The sequence below is a fragment of the Pieris brassicae genome, chromosome 13, assembly GCF_905147105.1.
Source record: "Pieris brassicae chromosome 13, ilPieBrab1.1, whole genome shotgun sequence".
NCBI classification, from domain to species: Eukaryota; Metazoa; Arthropoda; class Insecta; order Lepidoptera; family Pieridae; genus Pieris; species Pieris brassicae.
The window spans coordinates 2,031,795-2,050,957 of NC_059677.1; the positions used below are offsets into that span (position 1 = coordinate 2,031,795).

Consider the following 19,163-nt stretch of genomic DNA (forward strand, 5'->3'; position numbering starts at 1 on the left):
GGGTGACATATATAGCCCTTAGTCTTGGCTTTGAATCTTACCCTTGGTAGAGCAAGAGGAGCAGCGAGGCAGTTATGCAAACTTATAGAATATCCAATGGAAATCAATCAATCAAACCAAAACCCATATCCCTAGATAGTTCTCTTTGCGCAAAGGCTCTTTGAAGTTGTTAATAACAATTAAGCGACATAAAAAAAGGACCGCGACGCAAATGTCTAAACATTATATAACTTTTGAAAATGTATAAACCATTATTATAATAATATAATGCATACTTAGTTTTATATTTTCTTTGCCTACTCATTAATGCTTTTATTTTTATTTTCAATTAAGTTTGGTTATGTAGTTCTTGAAGTTTACCCAAAGTACTTTTTTATATTTATCTTCCTTAATTGGGTTGCCTGGATGATATCGCTTGTTAGCGATAAGGCCGCCCATTGTATACCTAATACTATATTACTTTGCTTTTAAATAAATACCATTTTAACGAATATAAACGCGAATTTAATACATTGTTTACATAACACCAAGTTTCGAATAATCAGTTATGAAAATTATGCAATAAGTTGGTATTAAGCTGTGTGTTTACATCAAAACTTTTGTTTATTCCAAATTTACCTGTAATTCACGAATTATGAGACTTCTACTCTTTCCTTGTAGGACCACTTGAGCCTGTGTCACAAGGTCTTCGGGAACAAAGGGGGCAGGCACTGCTGACACAACACGGCTAGATCCCGATGCGCCTATAATAACCCCGGTTGCACGACTTGTTGACCCTGGAATGAAGTGGATACATAACAATTATTATTATTAAAGCTTTATTAATTAATCCAACAAGTGGTTAGTTTACATTCCTTAATATTAGTATTAGTTATGTTAGTATAAGTTTAAAAAAAAATTTCATTAGTTCAAATTCTTTTTAGTGGTCTAGCTTTTGCCCCTTTTAGGGTAAAAGCCTCCTCTATATTTTTCGATTTCTCTTTGTCTTGAGCAACATTCATCCAGTTTTTCCCCGCTACTTCTATAATGACATCTGTCCATCTTTTCTTTTGTCGTCCTATACATTTCTTTCCAGTAGGTCCAGTCCATTTTGTCATTTCTAGTGTTCATGTTTTATCTCGCGCTCTAGCAATAGGCCATATTGCTATTGCCCATTTCCATTTAAGCCTTAGAGCGTGTATAAGTGCATCTGTTTGACTTGCGTATGTCAGACAAGGTAGAATATTTGAATTAATTATTATTTTCTTGTGTTGTAGACTGTAGTTTCCTTTCAGAATTTCTTTGTGGGTCCAGTACTTCTTCCAAGTCGCATTAATTCTTCTATCAACTTCGTTTCCGCTGCTGTATTTGTCGAAAGATATTTGTTTTTCTAAATATACATATGTGTCAACATTCTATAGCTTTACTGTACATAATAATTATACAACTCTAAAGGTGTGTTCGAACCCGGCTGTGCACAAATATTTTTTGTGACCATTTGCTAATAATAATAGCTTTTACTTCCAAAACTTAATTATAAACATAGAAACTCCTAAATATTCCAATAGGCCAAAGGTAAATGTTGTAAAAACTGTGAAGTAAAATGTAAATCGCCTACTTACTATAACAATCAAAGAAAAAATATCAGTGAATTGAGACAGTCCTATCCCAATGGAGATATAGGATTACATACAAGACAATAATATACAATTATAAGCTTCCACTATCTATTACAAACACTCACAAGGTGATCAAAAACAAAAACCAAGATCTAGAACATTCATATTCATGGAATAAAAATATATTCAGAATTGTACAATAAGCTAAATTTATTATTTTATTTTGCAGGGTTGTTCTAAAGATAAAATCGAATATTGAGTGCAATCATAATTGTATAAAATTGTAAATTATTAGAGAAAATTTGACTTATATTCAAAAATAAAAAATTAACGCTATAATATTTGTAGGTCTGGGCCCCAGAGTTCTGTATCTGTTTCATGATCATTTGTTAATTGAATAGGCAAGTGATCAGCCTTCTGTGCCTGACGCACTCCGCCGACTTTTTGGGTCTAAGGCATAAGAACGAAATACATTGGTGCACAGCCGGGGATCGAACCTACGACCTCAGGGATGAGAGCCACAAACTTATATTTACTTTAAATACTAGAGTGATAAGGACAACTATTATAGAATTTTTAATAATGGAAAATTTCATATAAAGGGAAATTTCCACAATGCACTCAAAAGATAAGGAAAATATTTTGTAAAGAAATCCATAGAATATGTTTACTACATTGTTAGGAAGTCAGTACATAGTTTTTTTGGGGCCAAATTTTCTCTAATTTATTATCTTAGTTAAATATAATTACTATTACTCAATATATATATGTTTAATGCCTTACACACACATCTATATTTAATGGTGAGTGATTAGATGTTTACAGTTTACAATTAATAAGTTACCTTGAGAGCTTGGGGCAGCTCTAATGGAGTTCCTCATAATTCTTGCTCTGGTGCGTGGTTGTTGTCTGGAACCACAGCTACTGCTGCTTCCGCCCTGTTTCCCTCCACTATTCCCACCTCCGCCACTTCCACCACCGCCATTTCCATTATTTTTGCTTGCGTCTGCTTTACTCAAATCCAATCTGTCAGGTATGATTGAAAATGCAGCTCTACAGATTGTCCCATCCTCAAGAAGGCAGGCAATATGAGCTGGTCCAGCAGCAACGGAGCGCACTCCTCGCAAGGAACTAAGTGCAGGTGATCCACCTCCAGTACCAAATCTATTCCATCTCTCAGTAACTTCTCGCAAACTGTAAGAATTAATATTGATTAATCTACTACTAATATAAATACTATCTACTAATATAAATACAATTTCAGTAAAGAAGAGTAAATTTCTGTGAAATTTTCGTATTTTTTTTTTCATTTTGTGCTAGAACAGAACAAGGCTGGAACATTTATTGTTTTGGCAAGCAAATCTAGCATGTCCAATGGCCACAAAGTGCATATAAACAAGCCATAAAGGAGGTATGTGTAAAAAAACCTTTATACATGCAAGCAAAATAGACTAAATTATTTTTTATCATTAAGTAACAAAAATAAAATTCCAAAATTTTTAATAATAACACAATGCTTAACAATATATGAAGTTGTAAAAACTTACAAATCAGTAAAAAAGAAATAAAATGTAACATGGTACAAAAACTAAAGACATTATCAAACTCATTTATATACCATGTTATGTATGCTTTAAAATAAATTATATTCAAAATTACCAGTGAAACTTTTATTTAAATTGTGGTATATTTATATGTAGGTTATATAATAAAATAATATATTTGTTTGTGGCCTATTATCTGTAAGTAATGTGTAATTTGGATAAACTATTATACACAAATAATTGTTTTTTAATATTCATTGAATATATTAGACTGGAATTTACTTCTTATTTTTATTTACGGTATTAAGCATTTTACCCATGTAAAATATTTCATATAGAATTATATCACTAAACCTTCAATTGTTGACAAATAGTGTTTTTTGGTAAATATAATTTCTACCTATTTTATATAATACTGAAATAATATCATATTATACCTTTTAAATTTAATTTGATTTTATGAACTATTTATTTTATAAATTATTTAATTAAGCCTTTTTTATTTAAGATCTCCTGATCTAAAATTCATACTTGAGTTTGAACAAAAAACAACGCACTGAGCTGTACTAGTTATAAGTTACAGCGTCAAAACTGCTTTCTCACCTATCCTAATCTGTGTGCATGTTGTGTCATAATGTGAAATAAAGTTGAAACAGTTTGTCTTAAGTTGATGTATGTCCGTTTTAGTTTACAACGGATTTACTGAAATTCTTTTGAGTTCAGGGCTAACATAATGGGAATTTCTTATATTTTAAGAATAAACAGTTAAATAAATGACCACTATTTTGAATGTGTTCATCATAGATACAAAAAGAGATCTCATAGCGTCAGTTTGATGTATGTAAAAACATATTGTATATTACATACGAGGATGAAACTCGGCACTAAGACTAGACTCAAAATCTTAGCTTCAAGCATTTAAACTTTTGGCCTATGCTTTTTAAGTTAGTTATGACTAATCTGGCATAAAGTAGCAGTGTACACTTTTTGATAGGTATATCATTAGATTATACTCATAGCATGATTTTATAGTTAAAACTAAAAGTTTAAAAGTATGTGTGTAGTATATCTGAATTTGAAATTTAGGATGTTTTTAATAAAATTTGACTTGCTTAACTAATCAGCATGCATTAATATAACTAGCATTTGATTTTTAATTTTAGGATGTAAATTTTTTTTATAGAGTGTAAAAACTTCATAGCATGGTTGTTGGTTTAAAAGTAGGTAAACAAAAGATATCTGATAATTAACTTTTACTTTTATGACAATGAAACTCTCTCAAGGAAATATAAACATAGAATTATAAAATTCTTTATCAAACTTAGTGGGGTTCGCAAAATTGATCAGCGACACCAGATCGTGACGATCGTGAATTTCGACATCCATTTTAATATGATCCTATTTTTGAACAATAAAATTCTGTTCCAGATGTTTCTAGAGTTACAACTATCGGAAAAAAATGATGCTAGTACCAGCTGAGTGAGTTAGCAGGTCTTTCATAATAGTATTGTACATGGTTTAAGCATAGAAAATGTAGGAAATAAACGTGTTCATTGTTAGGACTACTAATTACTAGACTACTTTCGTGAGATAACCATTATGGAGTCAAGTAGGAAGTTGAGTAATAGCGGCTTACCGATCTATTAGTTGATCCTCTGTCCCAGGTAAGGGATGAACAACGAAATGCATTGAAGACATTTTCGCAAAGCTTTATCCTGAGCTAGCACCACATTGATATTTATATTTTAGTCCAACAATATTGCAAATCAAAAATACACTGATAGTTAAAATTCTTCTCTATCCACCATATTTCTCGTGATTCCTTTCAACACCGTTTTTCGTTCTCAAATACATGTGAGTCGGTACAAGACGAAAAAAGAAAGAAAATATCAACATGGCCTCTTTAACTAAAATGTTGGTACAACTGGTTAAATGGGTGCGTTCAACAACATTTCTTTAGGCTAAGCCCCGTAATAATGCCGTTGTACATTACAAACATTTTGAAGTAAGGGCACCGTTAACAGACTATGATGCGATACTTTGACAAAGCTTTGAATATAGTGTACAGATATATAATATTTTAGCGATACTATAATTCAAAAGGGGATTTTATAGAAATTGCACTAAAATAGCAAACGTAGGAAAAATATTTATAACGTGGGCATGGTAAAACAAAGATAAAATTATGTTTGTCAAGTTTTATTTTACGTAGGTAGGCAAAAGATATCTACCAGGTACAATCTATGAAAATATCTTAAATGCAGCAAGCATCAGCATTTGATAATTAAGTTAATTATCAACAAGCACATGAGTGTCATTATGGATCATTAAACCATACGCACACAATAAGTTCAGAGCTATGGAAGTCGGATTAGTTCTTGTTAACTTTCAGCAATAAATAAATAAAGAATGAGTTTATGTTTCCGACAGTTTTTGTAGCTAAACTACAGTAGCTTTTTAGTATATATATTTCACAAAAAAAATGCAAAATTTATAAATATTTTTTTATCTGATTTACATAAAATAATTAGTATTACAAATTTGACATAATTAAAGCTTAGAATGTAGTAGGGGAGCCCACGATGCTAAATGGGGATTTACTCGAGCATCGTAGAGACCTATTGAGTTGTGAACCTATATAAGATAAGATAAGACCTATAAGAGATAAGAAGAAGAAATAAATGTTAAATAATGTATACCTTTTCATTAGTGGGGGGAGCGGCTATAGATTTTCAACAATGTAAAAAAAACTATGCCACGGACATACTCGAGTGCGTCAGATATTGATAGCATCCACGTCTTACTTATTTTTATTAATGAACGTATGTTAATCTGATTGTTTGCATGGTGGAGGCGGTCGTACATAAGGGTTGAGAATGAAAAAAAAAATTATCGAGCGCGTCAGATTTTCTAAGGGGATTTTAAGTGAACCTAAAAAAAGATGTCATCTTATAATCGCCATTTTGAAATACTCATGCGTGTAAGATTAAGATATATAAGGTTCATCTATATCTCCTAGACGTGCTGCCTCATAATCTGACGATTATCTGGAGGGATTCACCTAATCTAATAATTTAAAAAAAATCATTTAACTTAATTAATTGGGAAGCTCAGGAAATAGCAATAACTTTATGTTGTGTTGTTCTACTATATAATATATATGTATATTAAATTTTAAAAAAAGGCTTGATATGGAATTCTAAAATATTTATACTTTAGTTTTCTAATGTAAAATGTATTGATTTTTGCAACACAAAATACATACTTTATGCAAATATTACTCATACTTAATATTTTAAAACTTATTTAGGCATCATGTTGTAGCACGTAGAAACTTTATCGAAAAAAAATTTTACTCCGGGTTATAGAAATCATCAGATTATTATTATTTTTCGTCATCCTTGAATTATTTCCTTCATAATAAAAAAAACAGCAACGCTCGAGAATGTCGAAATGACGTTTTTTTACAACTTTGAAGCTCTCTATCTTTACGTCACTTGCAAATTGTCATATTAGCAAAATATACGCTTTTTAGCATGTAATTAACACACTCACATTACTTTAATCTGACGCGCTCGAGAATATCTGATGATTTTTTTTCACTAATCTGCTGATCCTTTATCCTTGACGGGTGGCCATACATATGGGGCTCATACTTTGTGAAGGTACTTTACTAGGTACACTAATACAGGGGGTATATTAATCTGCCACGAAAAAATGTAAATCCCGAAATCTCCGCTTGGGCTCCCCTTCTAATAGGCTTGATATTAATTTCAAACTGTATCCAATATACTACATGCGATTTATTTATGGGCTAGTTGAACTCAGTTAACTGTCAATTGTAATTGACATAATATACTAAACTTGTCTGACTTCAAAAATCAAAAGAGGCCGAATTTTTGAAAAAAGAAAACAAAGTCGAAAATGGCCGCCAAGTCAAAGAAGCGGTTGTCTAGAAATGAAAATAAACTAAACAAATTAGATAAATTGGAAATTAAGGATGTGATTTGTTCGATTTGCCAATCAATTTTAATAGAACCGGTAACATTACCGTGTTATCATGACTTTTGTGAAAATTGTTTTAACGGTAGTATAGAAAATAATGCTTTGTGTTGTCCGTTGTGTCGACTACGAATTGGTTCCTGGGTTAGAAAAGCTACAAAACAAAAAAGCTTGGTGAACATTCAATTGTGGAATTTTATTCAAAACAAATTTTCTCAAGAAGTCCACAAGAAATTGAACGGAGAAGACATTCCACTGTCACCAGGTATACATCTTATAATTTATTTACATTGTTTTGAATAATAAACCTTTCGAAATACATTTTAAAAACAGTATATATCTTGTAAATTATCATTAGTTCCTACTGAATAACTACTATTATATTTTTTAAAAGCTTAAGATATGTTTTGATTCTTCAACAGAATAGCCTAATTACAATTTCTCAAGTCTATTATAAAGTTATTGTTAATGATTTTAGAACAAATATTGCCTCGATTAAGCAAACCAGGTGAAATTAGATCCGAATACGAAGCAGAACTGGAAAGATTACGAGCTGAGAGGTTGAAACTTGAGCAGGACCATTTTGAAGAGACTGTGGTTTTAATAAAGTAAGTTGACTTTTAAACAATCTATGGTCTATTTCTATTAATCATCTTGCAAATACAAACATTATTATTTATTATATTTCATAAACAATAAAAAGAAATAGGGATGTTGTCGTCGGTCAGACCATAAGGACTGTTTGCCAGACTCAATATGCAAGCAGACTACATCTATAATAAATTAAATAGGCTGCTTAACATCTACCCGCTCACTGTCTACAATCTAAAAATACGACTTAAGGACTGGCTCATGAACATACCCTACGCAGAGTTAGAGCTTCTTTTGAGGCCTAGTATGTAGTTACAGACTTTATTCACTCACTCACTCACACACTTATGCACTCAAGCGTGTTGATAACAGTTAAAAATTAATAACAAAAATAAATAAAATAAAAGATGTAACTAAATTATATAGAAATTAAATATTTTAAGGAATTAAGTTTGTTATGAAAGAGCTGAAAACCCTGACACAGGTATTTTTTTACTTAAAAGGGTTCCTAAATCTTACACATTGTAATGCAATTGTACTTAAAATGAATAAACATATTTTATTTTTATTATATATTATACTGTTAAACAGCTCAAAAGCATCAATACAAACTAAAATAACTTTTCAATCATATGATAAGTGATTTAATTTTTGATATTATTTTAGGAAATTAAAAGAAGAAGAGGAACAAACTCACAAAAAATATATTGAGAGCTTAAAGACAGATGAAATGTTGGCAAAAAAATTACAGCAGGACCATACTGAACGTTTGAAAAATGTTCAACCAAGTAAAATTACTAAGAAGGAGAAAGGTTCAAAGAAATCTAGACTCAAAGCCGCAACTATTGATTGTTATTTATCTAAGCTTAGACCTCATCAAAACACGTAAGTACTTTTCCAAATTTTCATTAAATGCCCTGATGTCTCTTTAAGACACCATCCAGTTTAAGACCACAATGTCTGAAAAAACTCAAAATATGATGCTATGTAATATGTTCATAAAAAAAATTTCAGCAAACATATTCATTAAAAATTATGTTTTCAGTTCAACATTGGATGATACAAGTGCTGATAATACTATTTCTAAAAGAGCATCAATAAAGTCAACAAATAAGGGACAATGTAAGGAAACAATTATTTGTGAAAATTTAAATAATGCTGTAGAAAATCAAGCCGGACAGGAATCAATTAAAGAAAATGGAAAAGAAGTTAAGGATGCTAAGGTATATATAGTATATTCTATACTTTTAAGAAAATATCTCATAGTTAATTTATGAAAAAACCGTTACATCACCATGCTTATCCATAATATATACAGTGTAAATTCCATGTAACATCCTTCGATTTAACGGCAAATTCCCTAAAGTGGCGAAATCCATTGGCTTTGGTTGGTTTAGCTTGTCTTTCATATAATGATGCATTCTACATACAGTAAAAATTAGTAAAAACTGCGCAACTGTGTACGTACTTTTGTCGCTTTAATATCCTAGCCCACGATAAACTTGACTGTCAGTATCATGCATACAAACTTTCTAAGTAATTCGGTGTTATTTTACAAATTGGGATTGCTTGCACATGTAGACTGTTGTTGACCATGACAAATAAGTAGGAGTCATGGATTATCTATACTTCTCTCCATTTAACGACAACCCTCTATAACGCCATAAAACGCAGTTCCTTCAGTGTAGTTATATAGAGTTTAATAAAAATAAAATATATTGCATCACATAAAATAAATATAAAAGGGATAACCCAATATTAACTTTTACACTTTAAAAATCAAGTTAACTTATGTTACATTGAAATTTAATGTAAGGGTAAAAAGTAATAAGGTTCTATTATATCTCCTAAAAATATTTAGAATTGGTTTCTGGGTAAATTATTCCGTTGCAGATTACTAGAATAAAATAACAAAAGAAAACATAGTTATATTTTAATTTACATTTGTAGAATCCTAACAGTGCTGACACTGAAAGAAACAACAAAATTATTACTAAGCCAAGAAATAACATGCAGTCATTGTTGGTCTCCTTGCCATTGCCATCGGCAGGAATACTTCAGCACAAAAATAATACTATAGATAATAGAAACATTGAAACAGGCAGTGTTGACTCAATGCAACAAGAATTATGTTATTTTAAACCCATTGAAGCAACAAGTTCAACCAGGTATGTATCTAAATGAAATGAGATTTTTCAGATAAAATAATGACCCTTTAGCATTACATAATTATATATTTTTGGCTAGCTTTCACCCGAAGAGGTGGTGGTTGTATACAAACTGATATTTTTGTTATAAGCTATAGAAATTGTGTTATAACAAACGTTTGATTAATGAATAAACTTTTAAGTACATAGAAACAGATAAAGTTATTGTTTTTTCGGAAAAATAATTGGAGCACAGACTAGCTATGCTATTAATTATAACTTGAATTTTTTTAATTTTTTTTTTCATAAAAACTCATGAGTTCTTACTATGTAACTTCCAATAGCGATACATACAGCCATCTCAAGTTACAAACAACAAGTAAGAAACAGATAAAGTTATTGTTTTTTTTTGAAAAATAATTGGAGCACAGACTAGCTATGCTATTAATTATAACTTGAATTTTTTTAATTTTTTTTTCATAAAAACTCATGAGTTCTTACTATGTAACTTCCAATAGCGATACATACAGCCATCTCAAGTTACAAACAACAAGTAAGAAACAGATAAAGTTATTGTTTTTTTTGGAAAAATAATTGGAGCACAGACTAGCTATGCTATTAATTATAACTTGACTTTTTAAAAAAAAATTTTCATAAAAACTCCTGAGTTCTTACTATGTAACTTCCAATAGCGATACATACAGCCATCTCAAGTTACAAACAACAAGTAAGAAACAGATAAAGTTATTGTTTTTTTTGGAAAAATAATTGGAGCACAGACTAGCTATGCTATTAATTATAACTTGACTTTTTAAAAAAAAAATTTCATAAAAACTCCTGAGTTCTTACTATGTAACTTCCAATAGCGATACATACAGCCATCTCAAGTTAGCGACATCAGCGCTACGGATATTATGGGAACTAAATATAAAATATATAGAAATTGCATACAAAAACGTCGGGAACCATATCGTTGTCCCTATTGGAAGTACCAGAGTAAGAGGTCTTGTATTAAAAACATAAATTGTATATATAGAGTTTTAGTGACATCGGAATCTTTCTAAATTAACATTCCTAATGCGCATGCACCTCTCAACCCTGATATAGACTTTTCTTTCTATGTGCACAATTTTACGTTTGCGTACGGGATCATTATGATAAAGCCGATATGTCTTAGAAGTAATAAACGGTGTATGTGAGACGGCTGATGTGCCTTGCCTATTGACAAAAAAAATAATCACATGAGAAATCTAAAAGTTAAAGCCTTTGGATTTTTTTTATGTATACGTATGTTTTAATTTGCTATCAGTACCAAAAAAAAAGTACAAAATGGGTGGATATAGATTGGTGTTTTAGTTTCCAATCTATTAGCTGAATTTAAATTATAGCTATAAGATTGCCGGTGGAGATGGAAGCGTTCCCACTTTGATATCTGCTGTCGTCAAAATCTATCGATAACATTACGTAATCGTGTTCACGTAGAACATATGTGTACACGTACGTCACACCGTATTGTTTTAATTAATAAGCCGTATATATGTTCTTTAATTTTCTAAGTAACAGCCTTTAATTTAATGAAAACACTCTTTTACCGGATTGAAGCTTTGTATAAACTTATAATTACAGATACTACAACTTTCTCTACAGCTGTGGTACTTTTTGATATTCAACACCTTTTGTCTTCAGTCACCGTGACGCACGCTGTAAAGCACGCGCAACGTCGGAAATTGAAATTATGTAAAAGAATTATAGGTTTATACATAGCTTCAATCCGTTAAAAAAGTGTTTTCTTTAAATGTGTAAAAGCTATGTTAACAAAAGATTATACTAAGCCTTTCATTTGTTTCCTCTTTCAGTGTCAAGCCTAATCGTGGACTTCCCTTGCGCGTACCTGGAGTACGAATAAACAAGGATTCAAATGTAACATTAAATGGTCCACCATCTCGAGCGCAATATATTGAAAGACTTTGCCAGCTCCGACAAACATCGTTGGCTAAGAAGTTGCCATCTGCTTTTGTAATAGCTCTGAGCTTACTAAAAATGAAGAAGGTTTGTGATAATTTTTTTTTGGGTTTCATCATCGGACGTCGAGGCAGAATACAAAATTCCACCCGTATCACCTCGACGTCCGCTGTTCCACGTCTGAGCGTTTTTCAAGGCAATTTTTGCCGCGCACCACCGCTATGTGGAACCAGCTGTCCACTGAAGTATTTCCGAACCAATTCGACTTAGGGTCCTTCAAGAAAAGAGCGTACCAATTCTTAAAAGGCCGGCAACGCACTTGCGAACTCTCTGGCATTGATGGTCACTCAATTATATAACAGCAGGTGAGCCTCCTGCCCGTTTGCCCCCTGTTCTATATAAAAAAAATACAATTGAACTTGTACTTTTGGTGCCTCTCCATTACTGGAGGTTGGTCGTCAGTCTTGTGAAGCGTGTCTTGTCATGTGCCAGATGCAGCAACTCTTCCTCAGTCGCAATACCTGTCCACTAGTGTTGCAAAGCCATAATATTTTCCTTCTAACAACACGAACATTACTAATTTTAAATTGCGCGAATATGTAGTTAATTTGTTAAGGCATTTTTTATGGAACACTTTGCTCTGTGGGCGTATTTCTTGTTTGAAAGTTACATCGCTGCAATGCGATTTGTGTAGAAACACAAAGCATACGAAAAATCATGTTCGTACACATGATTTTTCGTAAAACCTGCCAAAAACTCTCCTTTCTTAAACGTTAGAAACTCGATGAAACTACGTATACATCGTGTTAGGGCTAAATTAGTTAGTACATGAAAAGAAAATATAAGTAACTAGCTGACCCGGCAAACGTCGTCTTGCCATGTATATTATTTATATAGGAAACATTTTTAAAGTTCAATAAAAATTTCTACTATAATTAAAAATAGGGGTTGATCGTAGAGGGGTTGTATGTATTTTTGTATGTTATGTTATGTATAATAAAAAAATAGAAATTAAAAAAAAATTCGAAAAAATAATATAATAAATTTAGGGGTGGACTACCCCTAACATTTAGGGGGATGAAAAATAGATGTTGGCCGATTCTCATAGATACCGGATAAGCACAAAAAATTTCATCAAAATCGGTCAAGCCGTTTCGGAGGAGTATGGCAACGAAAACTGTGACACGAGAATTTTATATATATAGATGAAAAAAATTTAGCTTCGGAAATTACGTTTGTTTTTCATATTATTTCGAAAAGAGTTCGATAATTGGGCCATAAAGAAACAAGTTTGATGAAACACACAGATAAAAAACACAATCGTCTAGGCCTTTGAGTAACTCTATGGTCTTATAGAAGTCTTTTACATAAAACGACTACTACATCAATATAACATCTTTTCTTTTATTCTTTTTATACCTAGTCTTACCATAATTTCTGTTACAAATGAAAATGCTTTCTTTTTAATGAAGTATTGTAATATTATTCTTTAAATAAGTCTTAGCAAAAATTAAAAAAAAAAAATATTCGGAATTCTATTTGGCCGCGAATTATAGATTTACGCACTGTTACCAGGGAAATTTCGCCACCGCTTGCTCCAAAAAAATTTAAACGCGGCTTTTCTTGTCTTCGACAGACTACGTGTTGTTATATCTGATCGTTGTACAATAATATGACCGACGGCTTCATACCTACTTTGTGCAAGGCGATCACTACAATTTTTTTTAACACATAATGAACACGAAAAAATATGTAAAATGGCGCAAAATCGAAAGAAGTTTTTTTTTATATTATGGCAATAGTTTATGGAAAGAAGTTTTTAAAATGATATACATGTTCCAAATTCGAAATAATTAAAAAGGTGAAAAAAAGAAAAGTGTTTATGTAACAGTATTTATGGCCTGACTAATTATAGTGTGTGTATTACGATATAGTCTTATAATTTTAATCACTATTGTGCTTGGATAATTACGTTCTCTTTTGGTTCCACGTGTTATTTGTGTGTTGTCAACTATATTAGCTGATAAAATAGCTATATAGTATTGAGAAGTTACATGAGCTCAAAATTCGTCTTTATTAGTACATTATATATATTTTTTGTACAATTATATTCTATTTTTTATTTACAGGATTCACCAGAAAAGATTTCAACCAGTTTAAGATCAAAAAGAAAAAATGTACCTACAAGTCCCGTACCAATAAAAAAGGACAGAAACGTTACCAGAACAAGACAAGCTAATGACGCAGACATAAAATTACCAGAAGACTCTGAAACATTCCTTCGACGCACCAGGTCTATGGGCAGCATTTCTAAAGACAATGAAACGACACCGAAGAAAAGAGTGACCGAACGGAAATCGGAGTCTGAAAAGAAGCCACGTCTCAGGAGCGACACCAAAAAGTATTCTAAGAAAGATACTTGTTTAACATCTGATACTAAGGTAGGTGTAGCTGTAAAGAATTTATCCAATCCTCTAGAAGATTGTGGGGTTAAGCATATTTTACAAGAGCAGCTCCGTATCGAGAAACTCATCCAGCAAGAGAAATGTGACTATGAGTTGGCGTGCAAGATGGACGCCGAGTGGAATGGGAGGAGGCAGCCCCGACGTGCCGCCACTAAACGCCAAGTATCTTTAAATTATGCCCTACGCCCTGCCAAAAAGCTTAAAGTGTAAAACATTCCATCGGGTGAAATATCACTTTCCAATAGCACAATTAGATGTTCAAATTCTCTTCACTACCATACCAGTGTACTTTCAATGTTGTTGTAGTGTGACTGTGGAATTGATATTAATTTGTCTATTAGTTAACTATTACACTTGAAAATTGACCAAAGTTGTAAATATCTAGCATCAGTACCAGTGAAGGTTTTTATTATTTTCAGTTGTATTATATAATGGTGTCCCAAACAGTGGAACCTTTACTAAATGTTAAACAACAATAATTATTCCTATAAAAATAAAGTGTTTAAGGTAAGTAATCTCTGGAACTAATGAATTTAATCTAAAAATTATTTCATCAGTACAAAGCTACATATGCAGAGAAAAGCCTATTAATCTTAAATTAATTTGAATATTTGATTGGGGCTAATGGAAAGTTGAATAACTTATTATTTTGTAAATTCTTTGTCACTATATCAGCGTGAGTGTTGATATTTTGTATCATGGAGTGCCATTTATAACATTTACTGCATTATAATTCTTGTATAACAGGATGAATATGACAAATCTAAGTTAACATTGAATCAAATATAACTGTTCAAAGTTCCAATATACTATTAGTTTCAATATTAAATCTATATTCTAGGATTATATTCAAACATTTCAACAAACACATTTCTGTTATTATAAATGAGAACATAGTTGATAGTGCTCAGTCAAGATCTTGACTGGACTTGGGGCTAAATAAGTTAACCATAGATCCAATGAGTCTTAAAGTCTACTTTCTTATGATTCCTAAATAAATTTTTAACTAATTGGTCATTAAACTTTCGAGCCGAGATCTTTAATTAATTAATAATATTATAAATGATCATTATACTTGTATGTTATTGTAAATTTGGATCTAAGATTTCTTATTTTCTCTCAAATTTGCAAAACAAAATAATTGTTTGTCTATCTGAGTGCAACTTTTAACTAAGATTGGAGCTTTACTGAAGATAAGTTACCTTTGACTCAGTGTTAACTTAGCTATAAGTACTTGCTACCTTTCTTCCACCGATTTCATTTTCAAAATAGTGTATTTGATAATAATTTATAATAGGTAGGTTCCTATTATGCAATAAGTTGAAATTCTCACCGATTAAACTGTAAGATATTAGTAATACAGTAATATTATATAAGGTTTTAAATAATGTATAAATTGAATGTATATTTAAAAACACTAATGTTTTTCAAAATTTACTCTGATCTATTGTTAAATCTGAGCAGAGTCTATATTTTATTACTTTGAATTATATTCATTGTATTAACATGTGTTTTACAAGGCATCGCCACCTTGCTTTAACAGTTTGCAGTCACTGTTTATATTTTATTAGAGATTTCCTCTTACTAATGAAAACTTTGACTTCAAATCAAAACACTGGAGTAATTCGAATTGATTGTTCCATTGATCCTGTGAAAGGTTTAATTTTATAAATTGTACCCTAAGGTGTTTTGACATTTTTCTTTCAAATCACCATCATTTTAACAAATTATTTTTATAGTTTAGAAAATATTGTTTAGACACACTTATTATATATGCTAACTATAGAATTAAGGGTGTACATATTTTGGCAGAACTGATGCCTGGTAAAGGGTATGGTCCTAGGTTTAAATATAATGCCTACTATACAATCACATCATAATATTATTTGATGCTGATAACCTCATGAATAATATGATCTCCAATTAAAAATCTGGTCAATTATCTTTTGTATGTTCTGAACATTAAAAACTTTTAGTATGTATAGAGTGAATGCAATGCATGAGTTTAATTGAGATATTTTTGTAAAGGCTTGCTGTGATATACCACAAGTGGTGATAAATTAGTCCCTATGTAATTGTTAGTCAACATTTGTTTTAGAATTTCATTTTTTTGGGCGAATTTAATTTGTTTTAGCTGTAAAATACATGAATATGTAAATAAAAAAAGATTTAATAGAAAAAGTTTTATTATTAAATTTATATTTAAGATCTTATATGTCATCTCCCCCTGTCATTGTAGTCCCTTTCCTGTAACAAAAACATCTTGTCTATAATTAAAATAACAATATATTACAGCTCACCTGTATTTCTTGCAAAATATCCAGATTTATTGAGATTCTTCAGCAAAAGGACTGTTCAGTTGAACCTAAAAATAAACAATAACATCAATTTTTTTCAAAGAACCTCATGATTTAACACAGAATATTTTTGTTTGTTCGGCTATCATTAAAAACAGATTGTTTGATTGCTATTCAAATATCCTTTATAATAATAGCATAGCGTTTCAGATCAATATTTTTATTTATTAAAGTATCAAGATGAGATAACAGAAAATACCAACCTTTAAACCACAAGAGACATCCCTAAGGGTTACTGATAAGTTAAATCCATAGTTAGGAGCTCCAATATGTCTGAAATATATTGTAGTTCATTTGAGAAAATATTTTCTACCAATATCACAACATTTCAAATCTCATTCAATACAAATTTCCCCTGAACAACAAAAGATTTTCAATCTGGTAGATTTATATTATGAATAAAAAACACAAATGTAACACTTTCCATGGGTTTGCCAATCTACTTGATTTTCAAACATACATAGTTTATTACACTACAGACAGCTAACATTTGAATTACAAATCAAATTACACACTGTAATTAACCATATCATACCCAAAAATACACACTCACCACTGAGAATAGGCAGCTTTAATTATTTTTATCTTCAGGAGACTCCACATCACACATTCAGACACCAAGGCATCTGCTTCATGTTACCTTTCCTCGCTACACACATACTTAATAATTAATCAGCTCTTAACAAAGAATTGAAAGGAATAGTCAATTAAGAATCAAACATACTTCTCCGCAAAATATTAACAATCACATAATTAAAACATCCATCGCTAATTACACATACTTTATTTCTCGCACCACACCACTGCATAATAAACACACTCTTAGATCAAACTTACAACTACTACAAGTTATTATGGGGTAATATTAAACAGTGCTATACAGAAAAGTATAAAATTATATCATTGTACCTAGACACATGTTCTTTCTTCACATTTTTGGCCATGATATTTGGTGCCTCACCTTATGTTTGAGGTTTGTTGTTCCATCCACTGTTAGAGCCTGCTGGCCCAGAGCCATTACCACCCCAACCTTGCCCATTTGACCAATTTCCTTGGTTCCAATTGCCATTTTTATTACCATTCCAATTAGGGTTGCCTTGATTCCATGATGGTGGTGGTCCATTTTGGTTCCAATTTGGATTATTATTCCAGTTTTTACCTGAGTTACTGTTCTGGGGAGGGCCATTTTGGCCCCAATTATTTGGCCCGGAATTATTAGGACCCAAAAAGCCACTCCAACCGGCCTGATTTAAGGCAGCAGCTACAAGGCTTATTGGTAAATTAAAATTGGGGGGTGGTCCACCTCCATTGGGATTTATACCCAAGTTTTGCATATTCAAAGAATCAATGTTACTGCTTCCTCCATTGTTGGTTGATCCACCAGAGGGACCTGAATGATTTCCATCCCAACTATTGGATCCATATTGTTCCTCTTTCCAGGTTGGATTGTTTTTGTTTTTAATTTTTGGTGCTGCACTAGAAACTGACACAGAAGCTCCTTTAATAACATGATCCTCCCCACAAAGACTCTGCGCTACTTCTGGATCTAAGAAAGTTACAAATCCAAAGGCTCTAAAAGGTCTTGGTACAAAAACATCTGTAACCTCTCCAAATTTGGAAAAATATTCTCGGAGATCATCTGCAGTCATGTCTTCAGTGCACCTGCCCACAAATACTTTACAGGGCATTTGCGGCACAACACCTTCCTTAGAATTAGGAATACGCACATCTACCCATCGACCATCGATATTATGTCTTTGAGCTAGTGCTCTCATTTGAGACGCATAGGTAGCAAAACGAATAAAACCAAAGCCTTTAAATGATCCATTCTTATCTTTTTTTAATTGCACCATTACAACTTCACCAAATTGCTCAAAGTATTGCTTTATAGATTCTTCAGTAGACTTCCAAGGCAATCCCAAACATATTAAGTCAGAACAAATGAGTTTTTTTTCTAATCGCTTAGTCTTAGCGGCAGAATTTTCTGGTGACACATCTTCCATTTTCCGTTTATTTTCTTTAGGAAAAACACAGGTGTAAAGGTGCTTACCCCATCCAGCTTCTGTGGGAGGGTGTAGCTTGCCATCACTGAGACGTAAACCTCGAACACATTTGTTTTCAGGATTGCGAAATTTAAGTCCACAAGCCCCAGGAAACTGTGCGACTAATGTTGATAGTAAAAGTGTTCCATTTAATTCACAAGGAATTTCCACTGCATTAGATTCATCTTCGTCCTCACTTACTTTTATGTATTGAAATAAGTCATCATTATAGCTCTCCTTGCTATTCATATTTGCAAAAATGGGTTTTTCTGTATTTGTATTGTATTTTAATTTACATTAAAGTTACTTCCATAACACTTAAGCATAAAAATTTGCAACAGTTGACACAAAACGGCTTACACTACTATAAAGTAATTATTATATTAATATGAATTATCAATAATCATATGCTTTCAATTCTTATTTCTTTATTCAATTCAAAATGGCGATTGTAC

General features: G+C 31.7%; 3 protein-coding genes across 14 annotated transcripts in view; 1 reads left to right on the plus strand and 2 right to left on the minus strand.

Annotated features, from left to right (window-relative positions):
- The window catches only part of LOC123717834 (E3 ubiquitin-protein ligase hyd), a 62,713-nt gene extending 57,603 nt beyond the window's left edge, over positions 1-5,110 (minus strand). For all 10 annotated transcript variants that reach the window (XM_045674070.1, XM_045674071.1, XM_045674066.1 and 7 more), the window contains exons 1-3: positions 4,779-5,110; positions 2,443-2,792; positions 619-776 (exon numbers count right to left, since the gene is read on the minus strand). In XM_045674070.1, the coding sequence (XP_045530026.1) occupies positions 619-776; positions 2,443-2,792; positions 4,779-4,840 (570 nt within the window). In that variant the 5' untranslated portion in view covers positions 4,841-5,110. The remainder of the gene's footprint in view (positions 1-618; positions 777-2,442; positions 2,793-4,778) is intronic.
- Positions 5,111-7,038: 1,928 nt separating this feature from the next.
- LOC123717652 (E3 ubiquitin-protein ligase RNF168-like) lies at positions 7,039-14,762 on the plus strand. Of its 2 annotated transcripts, XM_045673745.1 has the most exons (8): positions 7,039-7,409; positions 7,623-7,752; positions 8,402-8,620; positions 8,781-8,958; positions 9,686-9,903; positions 11,739-11,931; positions 13,974-14,285; positions 14,358-14,762. In XM_045673745.1, exons 1-8 carry the CDS (start codon positions 7,067-7,069, stop codon positions 14,517-14,519), a joined length of 1,755 nt encoding a protein of 584 aa, XP_045529701.1. In that variant the 5' UTR covers positions 7,039-7,066; the 3' UTR covers positions 14,520-14,762. The 2 variants fall into 2 exon arrangements, with proteins under 2 accessions (XP_045529701.1, XP_045529700.1); XM_045673744.1 differs by having other exon boundaries at positions 13,974-14,762.
- Positions 14,763-16,638: 1,876 nt separating this feature from the next.
- On the minus strand, positions 16,639-19,163 carry LOC123717653 (TAR DNA-binding protein 43-like). 2 transcript variants are annotated; one of them, XM_045673747.1, is made up of 4 exons: positions 17,628-19,163; positions 17,220-17,315; positions 16,870-16,939; positions 16,639-16,674 (listed from the first exon to the last, which is right to left on the minus strand). In XM_045673747.1, exon 1 carries the CDS (start codon positions 18,955-18,957, stop codon positions 17,629-17,631), a length of 1,329 nt encoding a protein of 442 aa, XP_045529703.1. In that variant the 5' UTR covers positions 18,958-19,163; the 3' UTR covers positions 16,639-16,674; positions 16,870-16,939; positions 17,220-17,315; position 17,628. The 2 variants fall into 2 exon arrangements, with proteins under 2 accessions (XP_045529703.1, XP_045529702.1); XM_045673746.1 differs by lacking the exon at positions 17,220-17,315.

Excerpts from the sequence above, each read along its gene's own strand:
- LOC123717652 (XM_045673744.1), top strand. The coding sequence starts at position 7,067 with ATGGCCGCCAAGTCAAAGAAGCGGTTGTCTAGAAATGAAAATAAACTA. Across the intron at positions 7,753-8,401 it reads GAGACTGTGGTTTTAATAAA|GAAATTAAAAGAAGAAGAGG; the intron begins GTAAGTTGACTT and ends ATATTATTTTAG. Across the intron at positions 9,904-11,738 it reads GAAGCAACAAGTTCAACCAG|TGTCAAGCCTAATCGTGGAC; the intron begins GTATGTATCTAA and ends TTCCTCTTTCAG.
- LOC123717653 (XM_045673746.1), bottom strand. The coding sequence starts at position 18,957 with ATGAATAGCAAGGAGAGCTATAATGATGACTTATTTCAATACATAAAA.